General features: G+C 46.1%; 1 protein-coding gene across 1 annotated transcript in view; it reads right to left on the reverse strand.

Annotated features, from left to right (window-relative positions):
* Positions 1-18511, reverse strand: part of RPIA (ribose 5-phosphate isomerase A) — a 32495-nt gene extending 13984 nt beyond the window's left edge. The window contains exons 1-3 of the mRNA XM_007175372.2: positions 18204-18511; positions 12432-12492; positions 10225-10280 (exon numbers count right to left, since the gene is read on the reverse strand). Of these exons, the coding sequence (XP_007175434.2) occupies positions 10225-10280; positions 12432-12492; positions 18204-18476 (390 nt within the window). The 5' untranslated portion in view covers positions 18477-18511. The remainder of the gene's footprint in view (positions 1-10224; positions 10281-12431; positions 12493-18203) is intronic.
* Positions 18512-21225: the final 2714 nt, after the last annotated feature.

Here is a 21225-nt window from a genome sequence, read left to right on the forward strand (position 1 = left end):
ATTAAGAAAAAGAAGTTATATGCTGAGGTTGCTAAGATCTATGGTAAGAATGAATTTTCCATCCATGAAGTTAAAGAAGGAAAAAGAAATTTGTGCCAATTTTGCTGTCACATCTCAAACTGCAAAAGTTACAAGACTACAGTGCATAAGTGCCTAGTAAAGATGGAAAAGGCATTAAATTTGTACAGTAGGATATTTTGAGAGAAAGAAAAAGCATATTCATGTAACTTTTATTACGGTGTATTGTTATAATTGTCCTATGTTATTATTAGTTGTTGTTAAATCTCTCACTGTGCCTAATTTATCAGCTAAACTTTATCATAGACATGGCTGTACAGGAAAAAACACAGTGTATACAGGGTTCAGTACTATCTGTGGTTTCAGGCATCCACTGGGGGTCTTGGAACATATTCCCCATGGATAAGGGGGAACTAACATTTTTTAAAATTTCCTAAACTAAGAGCCAAATCTACAAAATATTAGAAACATCTCTAAAAAAATCTAACAGTATGAAAAAAGACTGAGGAAGATCACTACACATTGATACATAGTGATTTCCAGGCTACACTGTTGAATAAAAATAAGCAAAAGAATACATACACTCAGAAGAATATGTAAAGGCAGCACCTCCGGAATGGCTAGGTGAGAGCACCTGAGAGCACCAGACTGGGAAAGATTTAGGACGTTTGTGGGAAAAGTCAGCACTACCGACTCTACGGACATGCCTTTCACACAGGCTGACTGAAGGGGAAGGTTACCACCACCACAGGGCCCAGAGCAGAATTTGATGCTGGAATAAATGGACCATGAATCTTTGAGTCTGACCTCTCAAGTTCAAGTGATAAGGATCTGTGTTCATGCCACTGTTTACAATACGCAGAGGAACTGAAGGATGGAAAACTTTTTTCAAAAGCCATGTCTTGAAAATATTTTCTGCTTAAAGTCAAAAGCACCTGAGATGTAGGATCCGAAGGTCTCAGTTCTAATCTTAAATGAACCAGCCACATGACCCCTGGCAAGTTTTCTCATCTACAAAAAGATGCAGATGGATAATGACCAATGTCAGTCTTCAAATCCAAAATCCTAAGACTCTAACAATAAAATACAAAGACCCTGGGATTTGCAATATATGGGACCTATTTGGATCCTGATTCAAACAAACTGTAAAAAATATGTTTAAAGGATAAGACAATAGGGGAAATTTGAATCCTGGATTTTTATTTGATCCTATTAAAGGTTATTGTTTGATTTTTTTAGTATTGTTGAGATGTTTAAAAGTCTCCCTACTTTTCAGAGAGACATAATAAAATACATACAATGAAACCATACTCTGCCTGGGATTTGTTTCAAAATAACAAAGGTGAAGGAGAATGAGATACAGACGAAACAAAATTGGCCATGAATTGATAATTGTGGAAACTGGGTGATGGGTAGGTGGAAGTTCATTACATTATTCTTTATCCTTTTTGAAGTTTGAAATTTTCCACAATAAAAAGCTAAAATAAAATGCTGACTGAAAAAAGTTCAAAAGAAAAAAACCCATGATTTTGCTCCTATTAAAGAGAAATATATAATGAAGGGAGAAAACAACAATAAAAATGGTATTTCTGGATTATTTCTCAGTTCCTAGGTTTCTCCAAACGTAACACTGGAGAAACCATACTAATTCCAGACCCTAAGGCTATAAAAACATTTGGAACCTCTGGAAGATGAAACCTCAAAGTCCCCCACGCCTCTTGGTATTCATGCCTTTGGGGAATCCCTGCCCACAACGTCCCAAGGCTGTTCTGTGCTACCAGTGGCACACAGCAGAGGCGATAGCAAGACACTTCTGAGATTAGTTTATAAAGCAGTGGAGGCAAGCTCCCACAAGATCCTTCCCTCCCTCCCTCCTTCCCCCTCACCCTCGCTCTCTTATCACACACACTGGGGGAAACCAGCTGACAAGTCCTGAAGACATGGAGACAGCCCTGGGGACAGGCCCCTACCCCACAGGGTGTGAAGAATTAAGGCCCACAATACCCACAAGATGGAGCTGGAAGCAGATCCTCCAAGCACAGCTGAGAGGCCTATAGCCCTGGCCACGAGCTTAACTGCAACCTCCCCAGAGACCCAAGGCCAGAGCCACCCAGGTAACCGCTCCAGATTCCTGACCCTTGGAAACTAGGAGCTAATAAATGTTTGTTTTAAACTGCTAAGTTTGGGGGTAATTTGTTCCAGCAAAGATATCTAATACAGATGGTGTTGGAATAATGCTATGAACTGCATAAAGTTCAGTGTGATATTCTATCATGCAAATAAAACTGTATTATATACTACGGTTCCTGTTAATTTTATGTACTACTTTAGAAACAATACTAAACTGCATTCAAACGTATTACATGAAAACTGGGTGTCAGGAAACTGTTCTATCATGATGCCTATAGGGAAAAATCCTGTATAAGTATATCATTTTAATTTAACATTTAAGTTTAAAGACTGCCTGCACCACTTGCCAGCGTTACTCTTTCATGAGGATGTCCTGTTTGTCCATCTAGATTGTAATCAGAGAGAACATTTCACATACACTTTTCACCCTATAGCAGTTAGGGTCAGTTAAGCCAATAGTTGAGTGAATAATTATTTTGAGTTCAGTCAAGTTACCTAGTGCAAACTCCTGTTTTAAGAAAGAAATGGATGCCCAGAGAGGTCCCAGTGCTAAGTTAGGGACAGGGCGAGGACCAGAAATACAGTCTCCTGCTCTCCTGCCCTGTCTAGGGACTAGGAAGGAAATCAGAAGGTAAGGCAAACAAAGGGAACGTAGAAGAAAAAGGAAAGGAGAGGACGGCCTCTGCTTATAAATGGAATTGAAGTCATCTTACATAATAATACTATGCTATTAATAACGTTTTTAACAATGACCATTTTAACAATAACAACGTTTTTAACAATAACGTTTTTAACAATGACATTACTCCCAAAGCAGCATGTTTAACAATGACAATTGATAAGCCTCTGCTTATAAATGGAATTGAAGTCATCTTACATAATGATACTATGCTATTAATAACGTTTTTAACAATGACAATTTTAAAAGGAGTTCTTTGGCATTCCCTCTTCTACCTGACATGCCCTGCCTCCTCCCAAACTCCAGCCCCTCACGCCCGGCTTTCCAGGAGGCCCCCAATCCCCTGTGCGAGGAGTGGGCTCTCCTTCCTCCAAAAGGCACGCTACCTCTACTTCTTCTCTACCATATATTGGTGAAAAATGGCACACGTACATGTAGCATTTATTCATCCACCAGGCAGAGTGCCTGCTAAGAGCCAGGCACCACACTGGGCACGAGCAACGCTGAGTAACCCCCGCTGTGCACAAGGAGCCTCGCACCCCTTTAAAAAGGTAACCCCTCGGTGATCGCCATGCTGACTGCAATCTGCCTCTTCACCACCACCACCAGCTGCCTGTCTCAATACCTGTCCAGAGTCCGCACACGAAAGGAGCCCAGCAGATACGTTTGTCTATGTTATGTGGCTGGGAGGTCGCCCCAACCTCCTCCACAAGCCCCGTGTCCTCCCAGACAATAAGCAGTAACGTAAGGACAGGATCTGTTCTCCCTTTAGATCGTCTGTATCCCCCTTCACGACGTGGAGGGCCCTGTACAATGAAATCAAAGAGCCCACTGGGGTGGGACCCTTAAGTCCTGCTTCCATCAGCAGGTCCTCCAACCCTCCCTTCTCCCCATCTTTGACCGGACTCCCCACAAAACCCCTGCGAATGGCCCTGCACATGGAGAGGAGTCACCATCACAGGTGGCAGGAGCGTCACCCTCACTGAGTGTTACGGGTTACACTGTGCTCCCCTAAGAAAAAAGGTATGTGGGAGTCCTAACTCCTAGTAACTCTGACTGTGACCTTATTTTGCGATTGGACCTTTACAGAGGTAATCAAGTCAGAATGTCATGAGGGTGAGCCCTAATCCAATAGGACTGGTGTCCTTAGAAGGGCAATTTGTACGCACAGACAGAGGCACACTGGGAGAACGCCACGCGAACATGAAGGCAGAGAGCAAGGATATGTGCCTACAAGCCAAGCAATACCAAAGACTGCCAGCAAACCACCAGAAGCTAGGAGAAAGACAAAACAGATTCTCCTTCATAGCCTCTAAAGCAATCAACATCTAGCCTCCAGAAATGAGAGGCAATAAATTTCTGTTTTTTAAGCGCTCAATTTGTGGTTCCTTGTTATGGCAGCCCTGGGAAACGAATCCACTGAATTCAACACTACAGCCCTACTGTGGAGATATGGACCCATCACTGGCTCAGCCAGTAGTAATGCAGACACAGGTGCTTAACTGAGATCAGTACCTGCTAGACACCAGACACTCCAGGCTCACAAGCTAAGGGGCTCCTGAGGGTGTAGAGCAACAGCTGTCTCTTCCAGCTCTTAAAAGTGCAGAGAGCAGGAAAGCTAATGATTAGCTTGTACTTTTGAAAAAAAGAGACAGGAAGCAATGCCTTCTCATTGCAATCCCACAGCTGGTGCCCCAAATGCCTCATGTGACCAAGGACAGTGGCATGTGGCAGGCTAGCCGTCCTGTTTTTCATCAATTTCACAATAATACCTGAAAACGTTGCATTCCCCCTTCTATCAACTAACAGAGGTAGACTGAAAGCCAGCATGGACAAACACTGTTTTTTTGCCTAGACCAAATCTGGCTTTTAAATCTTTTTTTAAATTTTCTCTCCCAAAAGCTTTTAACTTTAAAGGGAAAATCTACAAAAATCCTTTAAACACCTATGGGTTTACTTGTTTAAAAGGCAGAACATGAAATATTTTGATTTCCTTTCAATCATTTCAGGAAGATTGCAGCTGGCTAAACTTAACACAAAATAAGTTTGGGTTTGATGGGGGCATGGTGGGGGGGGGGGGGGCGGGGACAAAACAGTAACTCTGAACAAGTGAACTTTTTAAAGTCCTGTGAACTGTGAATGACTCCTCTACCTGATCAGCTGGAATTGGCCAGCATTTTCCAGTCTGGGTACACTGTTATTACTAACCACCACAACATATAGGTGGGCTGGGAGGATGCTACCTTAAAAACACAGATCAAACTTCCAATTAAAGATAGCAATTGAACACCTGTATTTAGCTCAGCTCCTTCCCTAAACCTCTCTAAATCTATAATACAATAAAGGAATTTTTCTCAATGGCAAAAAGAGGAAAAAACAGCAACCAACTTCTAAAAGCTAGATCACTGATGGACAATGGTAAATGGCAGAAATGAGAAAGAGAAGTCCTAAGCCAGTATTCTAAACCAGTACTGGAGAAAGCTAAGAAGCGACCAAATAAACAGCACCGAACCTCCCAAAAGGTTCAAGGACTCAGCGGCCCTGTGAACTTCAGAAAACAGACACAACGGTGGGAGTGAAAAAGGGAAGACTGGTTGAAAGCCTATTTGAGAACCTGTTATAGCTCCTCATCTTTCTCCACTACTCCCAAAGCAGCATGTTTATTCTCTGGAGGTCAAACAGCAGGTCTCAGGACTGAACTGCCAGGCACAGCTGAAGATGGGGGTACTCCATCAGCAAGCTTTTGCTGTGTAGCAGCTACCCCAAGACTCAGAGGCTTAAAAGAGCCTCTCATCCTCCAGAAGAGTAGTCAAGGCCTGTTCACATGGCAGCAGAATGGTCTCAGCAGCAAAAGGGCCAAGCCACAAAGCAAAAGCACTCACTGTTCAAGCCACTGATGGCCTGCCATTTGGTCACATCCCATTGGCAAAACAAGTCACACCATCAGGCCCAGAGTCAAAGAAATACTGCAGAATGTAGCAGGCACTTCTTCCCCATCTACCAGAGGCACTACACTGAAAACAGGGCTTATGTCCCAAATAATGACAGGCGTCTTCTAGCCCTCTTCTCTTACTTGGCTCCCAGGCAGGCCCGCATACCCCTCCTAGACGGGCACTGGGCAGTCTTCTCTGGGAAACCTGACCAGCCAGAGGAAAAAAAAAAATGATCTGACACTAGGAGTTCCCCAATGATCTGTCTGCCAGGAGTGCTCTTGGGAGACAAGCTCTTGGCAGAGAGCAAGGACCACCCCCACCCTGAGAGCTGGTTTCCGGTCAGCTTCTTAGTCCATTAGTCTTCAAAATGAGCTGGAATTTAAAAAAAAAAAAAAAAAAAGAACAAAGCATTCTAACAATATTTGACTGTGTTGGTTGTTACATGACTATGTCAAAACTCAGAATTATATGCTAAAAAGAGTAAATTTGGGGGCTTCCCTAGTGGCGCAGTGGTTAAGAATCTGCCTGCCAATGCAGGGGACACAGGTTCGAGCCCTGGTCCGGGAAGATCCCACATGCCGCGGAGCAACTAAGCCCGTGTGCCACAACTACTGAGCCTGCGCTCTAGAGCCCACGAGCCACAACTACTGAAGCCCACATGCCACAACTACTGAAGCCTGTGTGCCTAGAGCCTGCGCTCTGCAACAAGAGAAGTCACCGCAATGAGAAGCCTGCACACCACAACGAAGAGTAGCTCCTGCTCACAGCAACAAAACCCAACTCAGCCATATATAAATAAATAAATAAATAAATAAATTTTTATAGATATTAAAACAAGAGTAAATTTTCTATGTAAATTATACCTCCAACAAACTGTAAAAAAAAAAAAAAAACTTGAGAAAAGAGATATAGGAGAAGAAATCCTAAAACAAAAACAGAAGTATTAACATCCTCAGGGAGCTAAGAGAAGAAATTGAAAAAAACTGCACCCATAAAACAAAAACAAACAAAAAAACTTTTCAGAGAACAATAAAAAAAAGAGTTATTTGAAATTAAATACACGAGAGCAAAGAAAGCTCAATGGAAGGGTTAGAAAAAGGTAAAGCTGAAAAGACAAAAGGACAAAACAGGCCACAAGCACCAAGGACATTAACAAGTACCCTAAAAGGAAAGACCAGAGAAAACAGAGAAAAGAAAATTAAAGCAATAATAGGGGGAAAAAAATCCCCAAAATTGAAGAGTGTGAATTTGTAGAATGACATGTCCCAGCAAGCGCCCAGCATAGTGGACAAAAATAAACCCACACCAAGACACAGCATGGTGAAATTTCAGAACACTGGAGACAAAGAAAAGATAATATAAGGGTGTAAGAGTTCAGGGAGAATGAAAAATAGGTTTTATACAAAGGATCAAGAATCAGAATGGTAGCAAGCTCCTCAACGGCAAATTGAAAGCCAGAAGAGGGAATTCCCTGGCAGTCCAGTGGTTAGGGCTCCGCGCTTCCACTGCAGGGGGCACGGGTTCCATCCCTGGTCGGGGAACTAAGATCCCACAGGCTGTGCAGTACAGCCAAAAAAAAAAAAAAAGCCAGAAGATACAACAGAGTACTAAGAAGTGATTTAGCACAGAATTCTCTACCCAGGGCACTTCCCTGGTGGCGCAGTGGTTAAGACTCCATGCTCCCAATTCAGGGGGCCCAAGTTCAATCCCTGCTCAGGGAACTAGATCCCACATGCGTGCCACAACTAAGAGTTCGCATGCCACAACTAAGGAGCGGGCGAGCCACAACTAAGGAGCCTGCCTGCCACCACAACTAAGACCTGGAGCAACCAAATAAATAAATAATAAATATTTTTTTAAAAAAATAATTCTCTATCCAAATAACTGACTTCCAGAGGGGCTAAAGACATTTTCAGACATCCAAAGTGCCGACAAGTTTGCATCCCGTGCACTTGGGTAGCTACCTAAAGGATGTGATTCACCGAAACTGAAGGAAACGAAACCAAAGGGTATGGGGGAGTAGTGAGGAGGAACAGGATGATCCAAAAGAGGAGACAGAAAAGGAAAGTTCCTGACCGCAAAGGGAGATCCCAAGACAACAGCCGAGGGCAGCTGCTACCAACCAGAGTACCAAGAAGATGAAGCTGACGGGAGTAGAATATCCACTGGGCCAGAACGAGGTGAGATTTTCCATCCAAGTAAGAGTTTGGGGTTGAATTAGTAAGGAGTACGCAGACAACCAAGGAAGTGGAAAAAACAAAGGCATCATTTACTTAACTTTCAGGAAAACAAAATAATGAGCAGGTAAGGAAGCGTAATCATAGCTGACTGCACAGTTCAGCTGTAGCTTGGACACCACAATTCTGTAAACACTGAGTGAGGCCTCACCAAAACGTAACTGTACTGAAGACTAGGAGAAGAGTGTCTGACCTGCGAGAGCAAGGAGGGAAGAGATAACCGAATGCTCGTCTTCCCTGCATCCATTCAGCATGGAATTATTACCTCAAGTTGAAAAAAAAAATTTAAATGGCAAGAAAAGCATGTTGTCTCCAGACTTTGGAGCAAATACCCAATCAGCTAAAAGAGTTTTAAAGGTATGTCCATCTAAAGAGCAAGAAATGGTGGTGGTCAGGAGTGGGGGAGGGTGTGAAGGGAATGTCTTATTTTTTAATAAAATGACTTGAATTATTTGATTCTTCAATCTATGTGTATGTATAACTTTAATTACAAATAAGCACCAAGGGCTTCCCTGGTGGCGCAGTGGTTGAGAATCTGCCTGCCAATGCAGGGGACACGGGTTCGAGCCCTGGTCTGGGAAGATCCCACGTGCCGCAGAGCAACTGGGCCCGTGAGCCACTACTACTGAGCCTGCGCGTCTGGAGCCTGTGCTCCGCAACAAGAGAGGCTGCAACAGTGAGAGGCCCGTGCCCCGCGATGAAGAGTGGCCCCCGCTTGCCACAACTGGAGAGAGCCCTCGCACAGAAACAAAGACCCAACACAGCCAAAACTTAAATAAATAAATAAATAAATAAATAAAATTTTTAAAAAAATAAAATAAAATAAGCACCAATATCAAATAATTTTATTAAACAAGAAATAAAAATACTAGATGATCAAGTCACTTGGAAAAATCAGACACTTAGCTTTTTCAAGGGCAAGGCAACCCATCACAGCCCCTCTGACTTTAAGAGCATCTCCTCAGAACATGAGGATTTCAAAAGCAAGAAAGTCCAGGTGAAACCACTCCTTTTCTAGCCTAAAGCAGGAATTATGGTATTGTCTTCAGTTCCCTGGGTGTCCGGGCAGCTTGTCAGAGCCTCCAAGAGATTTAACTTCAAAACAGCTCTGACAGCGTGCACTATCCTAACTTCCTATCCTGCCTACCTGGAATCCCTCCTCCACTCCCTACTCCGACAGGTTGGGGCACACACCAGACACATCCTGCCTCCAGGACTGAGAGTTTCTGAAGACCTAGCTGTCCAAAACCGTGTCCACAACATCACAGGAGCACAAATCACCAGCAATGCCAATCTTTAACCCCAATTCACAGGATCCTCGCGACGAAGCCAAAGAGAGACGACACACCTACCCTCCCCACGACAGCCAGGTGAGGGATGGGGCTCTATCTAGGCACCTCTCTTCCCTCCTTTCCTGAAGTCTACTATTCCCTTATCTCTCCCTGTGTTTAACTGGCTCCATTGCTTTCCTTCATCAGCCCCTACTATTTTATGGTGAAACAGCATGAGACACGGACTCAAACTACTGCACTTGCATTTCTAACGCATCACTTAATGCCCTTTCACCTCAGTTTTTTCATCTATAAATGGAGATAATATTCCTTGAGGACGGAGACCATGTGGTTATCTCTACAAACTCCACAGTGCCTAATACAAGATATACTAAAATATTCACGTCTAAAACCATGCTTCCGGGCTTCCCTGGTGGCGCAGTGGTTAAGAATCCGCCTGCCAGTGCAGGGGACACGGGTTCGATCCCTGGTCCAGGAAGATCCCACATGCCGCAGAGCAGCTGGGCCCGTGTGCCACAGCTGCTGAGCCTGCGCTCTAGAGCCCGCGAGCCACAACTACTGAAGCTCGCACGCCTGGAGCCCATGCTACGAAACAAGAGAAGCCACCGCAATGAGAAGCCTGTGTACCGCAGCGAAGAGTAACCCCCGCTTGCTGCAACTACGGAAAGCCCACACAGAGCAACAAAGACCCAACTCCGCCAAAAATAAATAAATAAAGCCAAAAAAAAAAAAAAGTAAAGGGAAAAATACTTTACATTTTTTAAAAAAACCATGCTTCCGAGGAGCAATCCCCAGTCAATCAACTGCTCTCCTGCTCCTGGCTCTCTCACCCAGAACAACCCTGGTACACAACCCAGAGCCACACCCCTATATCCTCAGGGACCCAGAAGATTCATCGGCAACTGCCAAGATGCAGAATGGAAAGCAGGACATACCTGGAAGGAAGTGGGAATACAGACGAGGTTCAGATTCTCTTGTTTCACTCTTTCAGCTGTGGAGACAAAAGCCGCGTTGGTGGTTTTTCTCTCTCCTCACCTTATTTTCCTTGTCGTACTCACATTTGCTCAAATCCAACAGAAAAGGTCCAACCCCTCCCCCCACTGAAATGTCCCTTTCGTTCTATGTCCCCACCCTTGCTGAAAAGTTGGTAAACAGCCTTCACATGTCACTAGACAGGGACAAAAAAGCCTAAGGAGGTAAGTATTAACCACAGAAAGAGCAACGTCAGGGTTTGCTAGTATGTGCGTGGTAATATTCAAAGAATTTTGTACACATGAACTCTTTTAATCCAGTAACCCAAAGATAACTTACAATTACTATCCCCACTTTACAGATGAGGAAACTGAGGCACAGAGAGGCAAAGTAACTGGTACACAGTTAACAAATGCCAGAACTGGGATCTGATCCCAGGCAGTCTAGTGCCAGTCTTAACTACTTCCCTATATAGGCTTTTACAGAGAAAAGCTAGAATTTGACTTTTACAGTTAGTAAAAAAATATAATCATTTATAGACGCCAGAGGGTGGTTAGAGAGGGTTTATTTATTCACTTTGGATTTGTACCTTTCGGGAAAACTTGATTTAAACAAAAAGAAAAGTCTTGGGAATTCCCTGGCGGTCCAGTGGTTAGGACTCGGCACTTTCACTACCGGGGCATGGGTTCAACCCCCTGGTCGGGGAACTAAGATCCCACAAGCCGCATGGTGCGGCCAAAAAAAAACAAAAACCAAAAAGGAAAGTCTTAAGGGATGCAGACAAAGAACGTCTCCTGTCATTTCAGTGAACAAAGGATGCCGCAGCCATCAAGCCCTCAGCCACTGCAGCTGCCCCCAGGCGGTGCACCCGAGAGGATTCAGGACGGAAAAAAACAGGATACTGGCTCTAGATTAAGGTGCACATCAAAGGAATAATTTCATTAAGCCCAGACCCTTGCATCTTCCCATACATAGGAAAGCACTACATTCATTAACTTGAGATGTCTGGTTTTTCTTTAACTAACGGTAATCTTTTGATGTTCGACTGCTTGGGGTTTTTTGGCAAAAACTCCTATATATCCTGGCTCCTCAACAGTCCCTCAGAGCTATCTGGGAGGCGGTATCCAAGGCTTAAGTCCTCAGTAACACCCCCAAATAAAACATAATTCTTGGGGAATTCTCTGGCGGTCCAGTGGTTTAGGACTCCACGCTTCCACTGCAGGGGGTGCAGGTTTGATCCCTGGTCGGGGAACTAAGATCCCACAAGCAACACAGCATGGCCAAAAAAAAAAAAAAAAAAAAAACACACACACACAAAACATAATTCTGAACTTTGAGGTTGTGCATTTTTTTTCAGTCGACAGGGAAAAACTGTCTTATTAAAATTTTCAAGTCTCCTTAATCACTGGGTGTACACCTTAGGAGATTCAGATGCCACTATTATGAAATCCACAGTAATCCCTGTGCCCTAAATTCCTTCACATACTCAGTGCTGAGGCAGAAGGGTGTGTAACACTGAGGCTTTCAGAAGCCATCACACCTGCACCACAGTCATTCCTTAAAGACAAAGCATTCCTGGGCTTTGTCCCCTGAGCACAGCCCCTTGGCACCTACCAGAGGAGATCCACATTCAGGCAAGCCTCTCCTCTGGGCTCTGTTCTCACAAACAAGAGCAGGGCAGTCAAACCTGTCCAGCAGCGACCGGGGTTGATAATTCTTGAGCCTTTCCTGAGCCCAGAGACACCCACATCAGAATGAAGTCAGCATCTGCAGAGCCAGCCACCAACTGCAGGGTCACGGACAGGCCAAGCCTGCGCTGGCCTGGCCGACCTCGATTTGTTTGCTTGAGAAACCGCGGGCTTTAGAGGGTTTGCCTGCCTCAGGATCCATGAGGCCACACACACACCCCCCTGATGACAATTAAGATTCTGCGGAGACCTCACCCTAAGTCAGCTCCTCACCCAGCTCAGCAGAGTAAACAAAGCCAGGGCAACCCCAAATTTGCCAACCCCAAAACCCCAAGAATCCCACTCAGAGAAGAGCAGAAACACTCACCTGACCACAGGCTCCACAATGCTGGTGCCAAGCTGCGCGCTGCTTCCTCCCTCTCCTCTATGTCCCCACCCCCGTCACCCCACACTAACATCCAGGAGTCAGCCTGAAAACGTACCTATTCGCTGCACAGCGTGGACAATTGTAGAACCACTCCCAATTCCCAGCACTTGGTTATTCTGCAAAAAAAAGGAGGAGGGAAATCCAAAACTTATTAATACCATGCTTTACTCCCTTCTCCAGCCCGCTTCCTAGAGCTATAAAATTATTAGGAACAGCAATTCACCAACTTGGGTGCAAGGTACTGTGCCCACAGAAACATAATCACTGAACCTCAAAGCTGTACTCTGTCCTGGTGCCCAGTGGCAATTTATCAGCAGAGCCCTCCTCCTTTCATCCCTGACAATGACATGACCATTTCCTCCTGTGAAAAGATAAACTGAAGCCTATTAAAATTTTTAAGCATTTATTTCAGCAAAAATCAATTTGAATTGGGCAGCACTCAATCTAGCAGGCAGAAGGGAGCTCTGAGGAGCTGTACAAAATTAAGACTTTTATAGCAAGAAGCAAGCGGGGACAAGGAAGTTATACTGGGCAAAAAAGCAAGCTGGTTATTGTAAGGTTACTTCCCTTTAGGGGACGGCAGGGGTCTACCAGGCAGATGACCTCAATAGTGCTGATCAGGTGATTCCTGATTGATTGAGCTAAGATTCCACACTAAGATTCCATTTCTGGGAGAGCCAACAGTGTAATTAGATATTGTTTGGTGATGCGGGGCTTGGCATAAGCGACTCCATTTTGGGTCTGTTGTCTCATTTTTAACATTCCCTACCTCCTATCAACACAAAAGATTTGGCTTATTTACAACGTGGAGCAACTTAAGTCAGCCTCACAGAAATGGCCTGCAGAGGAACGCTGAACGATTTTTGGCCATCCCCAGGAGCACGATCAGAAAGGAAAGACCCTAGGAGAAAAACAGAGCCCAGCTGAACGTTAAGGGCAGAAAACAGAGGTTTCTGGCTTCAGCAACTTTTCACACAAGTTTAACATCTAAAAGAAGGGACTGACCACAGTCCCCATCAAGTTGGTGGCATCACAGCGAACCACAGAGACACATCAAGCCTACCATCCAGAGCGCCAACCAAAGTCAACAGAAGAGAGTCTGAAGCAACCTTGAATAGCAAATCACATCAACTCTGACTGATCCCAAGGGGTCCTCATTTTGCACAAGCCTGCTTCAGAGAAAATGGGGAGAGGGTGAAGGCTCAGGTGGGAACATGAGAAATAGTCTTCATCTGCCATATAGGAAGCCACTCCTTGAGTACAACGGAGAAGAAACAGGCATCATACTACTGAGCCTATCATCTTAAGAAAAGGGGGAAGGTACCTCAGAGTAGACCAGGGGCAGAGTAGGGGCCCAGCCAAGGTCAGTTAGACCACAAACAGCAAAACAAGGTCAGAGTACAAACAGGAACTAATGTGAAGCTTGGTTCCTAAGCAACTTCCTGGGAGTAATCTCCTGCCTGTTTAAGGCAAAACAGCTACAAGCCAAAGCCTAATATCATCTGTTAAGCAGCTACTAAGAAGATTCATAAATGTTCATATAAGTCAAATCTCACAACAACCCCTTGTGACCTCAAGGCCCTTAGCCCCACTTTAGAGATGAATTCAACACCCTAAGGAAAAATTTAAGACTTAGAAATGAGCAAGAGATTATTAGACATACTTTCAATGAAATGCTGGAATCTGCAGGTAGTATCTGATCCTACAGGGGTGTGTGCCTTTGCTCAAAGTTTCAAAGTCACCAAATAACACCAAGGGGCCTTAAAACAGAGCTCGTGCTAGGTCAGGATTTCACCTGTGATGACGCCCTCAAGAAGGCAATGCATCCAACAGCCGTTTAGCTACTTGGGCAAACCTCAATAGCAAGGTCTTCAAGACTAGTAAATGCTGCATCACAACACAAAATAGCTGAATATCAGAAAATGTACAAACCTTCAAGTAACGAGGAAATGTCTTGACTAGGTAGGCTCAACCTGACCTTCCCACCCAACCTGAAGCTGAGAGCTCTAGCTATACAGTAATTCAACTGTCAGATTCCTCATTACCATACTCTGCCATACACTCATGTCACCCAGCAGGCAGGTGGCACACAGATGAACTTGGGTGAGCCACACAAGCTCTGTGCAAGGCTCCTCCCTCGGCTTTTGCAAGAGGCCAGGAATTGCACAGGCCTGCCAGGCCCAAAGCTCTTCAACCCTGTGGTCCTGCTACCCTGCAATCAAATGACTGGCCAAGAATCAGTGTACCAGCCAAAGCCAAATAGAGGTGCCCCAACAGCAGAAGGCTGCCAGGCAGGCTCTGCTGGAGGAGCAGGTTTCTCCTGACGGCAATACTTGACAACAGGCCATACGTGCAACATCACAACTCGGGTCACCTTGTCCACTAGGGTAACCTCTTCTGTTGACCAACTGGAACCACTGCCCACCAACTTCTCCAAGCTAAGCCAGCCAAAAAGCTAAGCCCAGGCGCCAAAGAAAACAAAGGAGGCTAGGGACCTTCAGGAGAGCATGGCCCTGCATGGTGACCCAGCCTGCAACAGGCACACCTGAGTCCCGGGTGGCTACCCAGAGGCTTCAGCTGAGAACTCTCCAAGTTTTCCTCCCACCCAGAAATGCAAGTAGTCACCAATGGACTAGGGTAATTCACCCCACAACCTCCACGTTTGTGTCCACACTCCACACAACTCATCAAGCATTTACTGGGAAGGCCCCACTGTGACCAACACTGAATGAAAATAAGGTTAACTACCCTCCAGAAGCTTACCCTTCAGGGAACTGGGAGACACGCATACACATAACTAGGTCATAAAGAGGTATAAGGCACCTAAGAGGTATGGAGTGCTAAAGAATTAAAGGGGAGAACTGCTTCCCCTACAAGGCTAAGGAAAAACTGAAAGGAAGAATGGCCTTTGAACCAAACCCTGAAGGACATATATGATTTTAATAGGCAAAAGCAGCAGACAAGAAAAAGCACTCTTGGTCAAGGGTTGTGATATTAAAACACACACTCTATGCCAGTAGTCTGTCCTTTCCAATGTTCTGGTACCTGGGAGAGAAGGGAGCAGAGAAGGAAACAAGACTGTGGGCGTAAGGACAAGAACCAGAGCCTCTTATCTGTGTATCCCCTCCACCTGCCTCAGTACTGGTTTACAGTAGATGCTCCTGATGTGTCTTATGGAGGTTAGGATGAGGCCACCTGAGGGGCACAGTGACAAGAGTAGATTAAAGCTTCAGAAGCTGATAATGCACCACTTGGGTGGTCGACAGAGGGGACAAGATAAGGGCAACTGCAATCTTCTGGCCACGAGGAGAGCCTAAACCGGGAAAGTTGGCAGGTCAACAGGAAGGGTCAGTTCTAAGAACATTCCAAAGGTGGAACCAACAGGACCTCGCACACAGCCTAGCTTGACAAACTTACACAAGTGAGTATGAAACGGAGCAGGACCCTATGGGGTCCTCCCGTACAAATCCTTTCCGTGTCCTTTGTTTCTTGCTTGTAGGAAATAGGCTTCTTTCAGCCTCCTTGACCTCCCCTGAGTTCCAAAGGGCAGATTCAAACAGTTGCTAATCAGGGAAGGAAGGGACTGCAGAAACAAGGCAGGAGCAGACAAGAAACAATGGTGCTGCGACAGGCAAGGTCCTGGTTCCCCCTCAAGGAATATACAAAACAATACAACTCTGAGTTCTTCTACAGGAACTAAGGCCCCACCCAGGTGGAAGACGGTAAATTCAGACTGGGTGCAAGACTTCGGGCTAAACATCACCCAGTTACCTCACCATCAACCAATCAGAAGAAAGTCTGCACTCAGTGGAAGATAAGACTCTGAACCCCCCCTCCACAAATGATTAACTGCGATTAACTTCCCCTTTCTCCCCTGGAGTTGATTCTTCGAGTCTGCCTTCTCCCCAGGTTGCCCACCTCCAGAATAAAGTAACCTTTTCTTTCCAACCAACACTTGTCTTTGGAGGGGTGAGCAGCCAAACCTGAGTTGTGTAACAAGTGAACAACTTCAAGACACAAAGTGCTAAAGGAAAACTTGGCCTTGGCCTCTCTCCCTGGAGAGAGCAGCTAAGCCTTGACAATTAGGTACCGGACTATGCTCAATAAACTTGTGGCTTTGAATTAAGTTCAATAAACCTGTGGCTTTGAATTAAGTTATCTTGTCTGCAAAGTATCCAGGACCAGCCTCTCCTCCTCCCTTTAGCCAGATTTCTGACCACGACACCAACTACCTACACTTAGTAGGCACTCAACAAATACCTGCAATGAATGAATCGAAGTTACAAAGCAGAAAATACAAAATTCAAGTAGTGTTGGCATCTCAGAAAATAAGTTTGCAAAGGAAAGTGGGTGTAACTGAGATGGGGGTGAGGTGCCCCCAAAAGGCCTATGGAGATCTCCCCAGGATTGCCTGGTAACTTCATGCAATAATGTGGCCAGAATCCAGTGTTTTGCAGCTCTGGCCTAAGGTGGGAGCTTGCAAATTGTAATTTAACCAAATACATAATAATAAAACAATGGTCAGGGAGATGCATGCCACCAAACAGTAATGTAAATAGGTTAATAAGAAATCTAATATATGGGTCTTTTCTAATTGTATAGATCTCATTTATCCATTACATTTACCCATTACGATTCACTTTATCCAGGCATTTTGAAATTTCAGCTTACCGTCCCAATTTTGCAGCTGAGGCACGTGAATCCCAAAAGGAGAGCCAGATTACACATTTTACATTATCTCTGTGAATCCCCATAGAAAATCCTATTGCTAACCACACTATTAAACCAGAACAGAGCAGCTGTGTAACTGGTGGAAGGGCCCTGGAACGGAAGTCACTCGGTTTGGGTCCTGGAGGATCCTTGGTCATTCCTCCTACAGAACACGCAGAGCCAAAGGTTACCACACTCGCCCCTCCCACTTAGCCAGGCGGTGGGAGCATCAAACATCTACCTAGGCAAAATAACTTTGTACACGAAAGCATTACCAAATGTAAAGAATAAAGAACCATCACTAGAGAAAAGGGAATCTGATACCACTTTCCAGGAATCAGAAAAGAAAGATTAAAAGCCAATAATTAGTCAAGGAAACTCCACCTAAGGGCAGAGATACTCCACTTGGCTGTCGGTATTACAATTAAGATAACTGACTGCTGACAGCAAATGCCCTCGGGTTAAAAGACTCCACCCAAGAGGACCACACCCGCAACACAGCAAACAAGTAGGGCCACGACCTCGCCAAGTAAAAGCTAAACATCTCCACATCCCGACCTTAAAGAAGAGAGTCCTCCAGACTTCAAGCGTCCACCCGAGCCCTGTCAAAAGGAGGCTTAAAGCCTGGGTTTCTCCTTTGGCTCAGTCTCCTCTTCCCTCCAGCGAGTACACTCAGGAGCGGGTGCGCGCCCAGCTAAGCACTTTCTTGGAGTAAAATTTCAAAACACTTTTAAAATCGGCTCCCCACCGACTTCCCAGGGCAGTGAAGCGAGTGAAGACCTCTCGCAGTCCCAGTCTCTTATTTGTTGAAAAGGAAGCCACACGCTAAGTCCCTACTAACCCCACTCCAAACATCAGACGCACACCACCAGGCTCCACTTTGCAAACTTAGCTGGCCTGACAAGCAGTCTTTAGATAGCACAACTTTAGGGGACGCGACCCCAACCGATTCCACATCTAAAAGGCCTTGAAGGAGCAGGTCTCAAGGCGGGTAAAATGCGTACCCCCTCCCCTCTCACGCAGCCCCCTCCCTGCCAGGAACTAGGCGCACCCGGCAGTGCCCAGAGCACGAACCCATCAGGCCGAGCACGGGCGCCCCACGTCCTGAGCTGCTCACCCTCACGTGGTTCTCCACGGCCGCGCGGCCCGCCAGCTTCTTGGCCTCCTCGGCCTTGGACATCGTGGAGGGGGCCGGGCAGACGCTGCTAGCGTCCCCGCCAGCTGTACTTGCGCTGCCAGCGCCGAACTGCGCGCGTCCCGGCAACTGCACGTGGGAACCCGGAACGCCCCAGCTGTTCCCGCCTCCGCCAGAGGCCGCGCCCCCGGCCCGCCCGGGCAGCGGGGCCAGGACCCGCCCGTAGAGGGTGCTGAAGGGCCCGGGTCGCTGCATCCCGCCGCCCCGCTCCAGCCTCCACCACGGTTCCGCCCCCGGCTCTGCCGGAAGTCTGGTAGCTGACGTACTAGGTCCGCGTCCGCTGCAGAGCGGGCCTTCCTGGGAAATGTAGTTCTATGGCTTCAGTGGCCTGAAGCCGTGCCCCAGCCTGGACTACCAGCCCCACAATGCTCCGCGACCGGGTTCGCAAATCTCGGCGACAGGAATTGGCGCAACGGCTTGTACCGCCCAAGTAGCCCCGGTGGGGTTAATCCTGGAGGTTTTTCTCTTTGCCCCAGCATCTGAGAAGGGAGTGTTCGATCTGACCCTGTTGTTTTTTCTAGAAGTAAGAACGTGGCGGTGGACGAAGCCTGAGGGCAGCCGCTCTTCTGGAGATGTCCTTTTGGGAGTGACTTCTCTAGACTGACGCCACAGGGAAACGCACCTGGGGGCTCCGGCTCCCACTTTAGTCCATCCTTAGGCCCCCCCACCGCCCCCCACCGCAGGCCCAAGGCTACAAATTAGAACGCCCATCCTTAGATGTTGTTCTGCACTGGGCAGCGTTGGATGGCACGGTTTCCCTCCAGACGGAGCCTGGCTGGGAACATACGTGTGACCTGCAGAAACCCTGCAATACTTGTTGACTTAAAAAGGGCTTTCACTGAACCTAACAGCTTTCTCTTTTCTTCTCTACCTGTAAAGTGTCTTGCTGTAGGTGTGGACGAAAAAAAACGCACGATGTAAGAGCAGTGACTTTCAGTTTTATTCTGGGACCTTACTAGGGACTCTAGCCTGGGAGATAACCTCTCTGCTATGTGGAACTATTACGAAGAGATAGGGGAGGGGCCAGTATATATATACATACGTATACATATATATGTATATGTATACATATGAATTTTTGATCTAGGAAATGTAGTTAAGCATACATCTTGGTAAAAGATGATTGCTAATCATTAAAAATATATATATTGAATATATCTCAAGTTAATGATTTTAGTGCTTTCCCAAATATGGGAAGATCCAAGAATCTAGGCTCATTGAAATTCTTCCTTAGATATGCATCTTAACTATCTAGGGGCCATGTATCCAAAACACAAAATGCTTCATGCTGTTTTTCTTCATCCTGAATTCCCCTCAGGGTGCACTGTTGGTGGGGCAACTGCAGGATTGAGACTTAGCCCTTTGTGTAACTGGATGATGAGTGAGACTCTTTGTCCTTTTGTTTGTTTGTTTACAGAGGGAATAGGGAGGGTCAGAGAATTCTTATTGTCCCCATTTTACAGGTGAGAAAGCTATTGCTAACACCAGCCATATAAACTACTTAGAGGTCTTTTAAAAGCACTAGCCTTTGTGCTACCCTTCCATGTTTGTGGAATCCATTCTGTCTGCCATGAATTCATCTCCTTCAAAGTCACTTCAGGTCTTCTCCCTCTTCTGTGTGCAAGGCACCGGTAAAAGTTGTGTTATCGCCCTGGTCACCTGGATTCTCTTTGCCATGACCCCTGAGGCTGTCAGCCCCTGGACCTTCTGAAAGGAAAATCAAAATGGAGTCGGTAAGAGAGTTCTCTGAAATGGAATCAGGAGGCCGTTGGGGAAGTGTGATTTATGCACATCTAAGCTGACCACTTTCTGTCTTAAAGCAGGCATTCAGAACATCTGCCAGAAGCTCAGGATACTTATCAGACCCTTACCCTAAAATAACTCGTGACAGCCTATTCTTTCAGGACAAATATTTTCTTACCTGCATTCAGAGTCAATTACAATTCTTGCTAGACAACTCTAATAACCTTGTGGTTTTGTCCGTATAAGCTCCTGGCTCTTTCTCTTCCCGAGAACACTCTTGAGTTTTACCTGAATCTGTGTCTCCGGAATTGCAATTCTCAAGACCCCAAATAAAGCTCTTTCTGCTTGACAGCCTCGATACTGATCCCACTACAATCGCCCACCAATGGTTCAACCACCTCCACCTTGGCCTGCAGGAGGAAAAGTTATTTGAGGTGATACTTGAATCCTACGTTTTAGGCAGAATTTGGAAATTAGCGCAAAGTTCTGGCTAAGATGCAGGAAAAAAGAAAAATACGTGGGGCTTCCCTGGTGGCGCAGTGGTTGAGAATCTGCCTGCCCATGCTGGGGACACGGGTTCGAGCCCTGGTCTGGGAAGATCCCACATGCCGCGGAGCAACTAGGCCCGGGAGCCACAACTACTGAGCCTGAGCTCTAGAGCCCGCTCACCTAGAGCCTGTGCTCCACAACAAGAGAGGCCGCGATAGTGAGAGGCCCGCGCACCACGATGAAGAGTGGCCCCCGCTTGCCGCAACTAGAGAAAGCCCTCGCACAGAAACGAAGACCCAACACAGCCATAAATAAATAAACAAACAAACAAACAAACAAACTCCAATCTCTAAAAAAAAAAAGAAAGAAAAATACGTGGATCCTCACTACAGTTGGTCTCTACAAGCTTGTGGCCTCTCCTGCATCCTCTTGGGGGCAGTCTCCCCCCCTTCAGATTTCTCCATCAAAAGGTTACTGGAGCAAATATCAGTGCCAATCTCTGCTTTACCCATCTCACTCCCCACCGCCCCCAGCTGCCCCCAGTCTCCAGCATTTGAACTGGGGCTTCCCACCATCTTGATTGCTCTGCCTGTCTGTCTGCCCCTCTCTGCACTGCCAGCTCCATCTTATTCTTTAGACTCAGCTGAAATCCACCTCCTCGGAGAAGTCCTCCTGACTACCCTATCGAAATTGGGTTCCCACCCACCCATCC

The sequence above is a fragment of the Balaenoptera acutorostrata genome, chromosome 12 (assembly GCF_949987535.1).
Source record: "Balaenoptera acutorostrata chromosome 12, mBalAcu1.1, whole genome shotgun sequence".
Lineage (NCBI taxonomy): Eukaryota > Metazoa > Chordata > Mammalia > Artiodactyla > Balaenopteridae > Balaenoptera > Balaenoptera acutorostrata.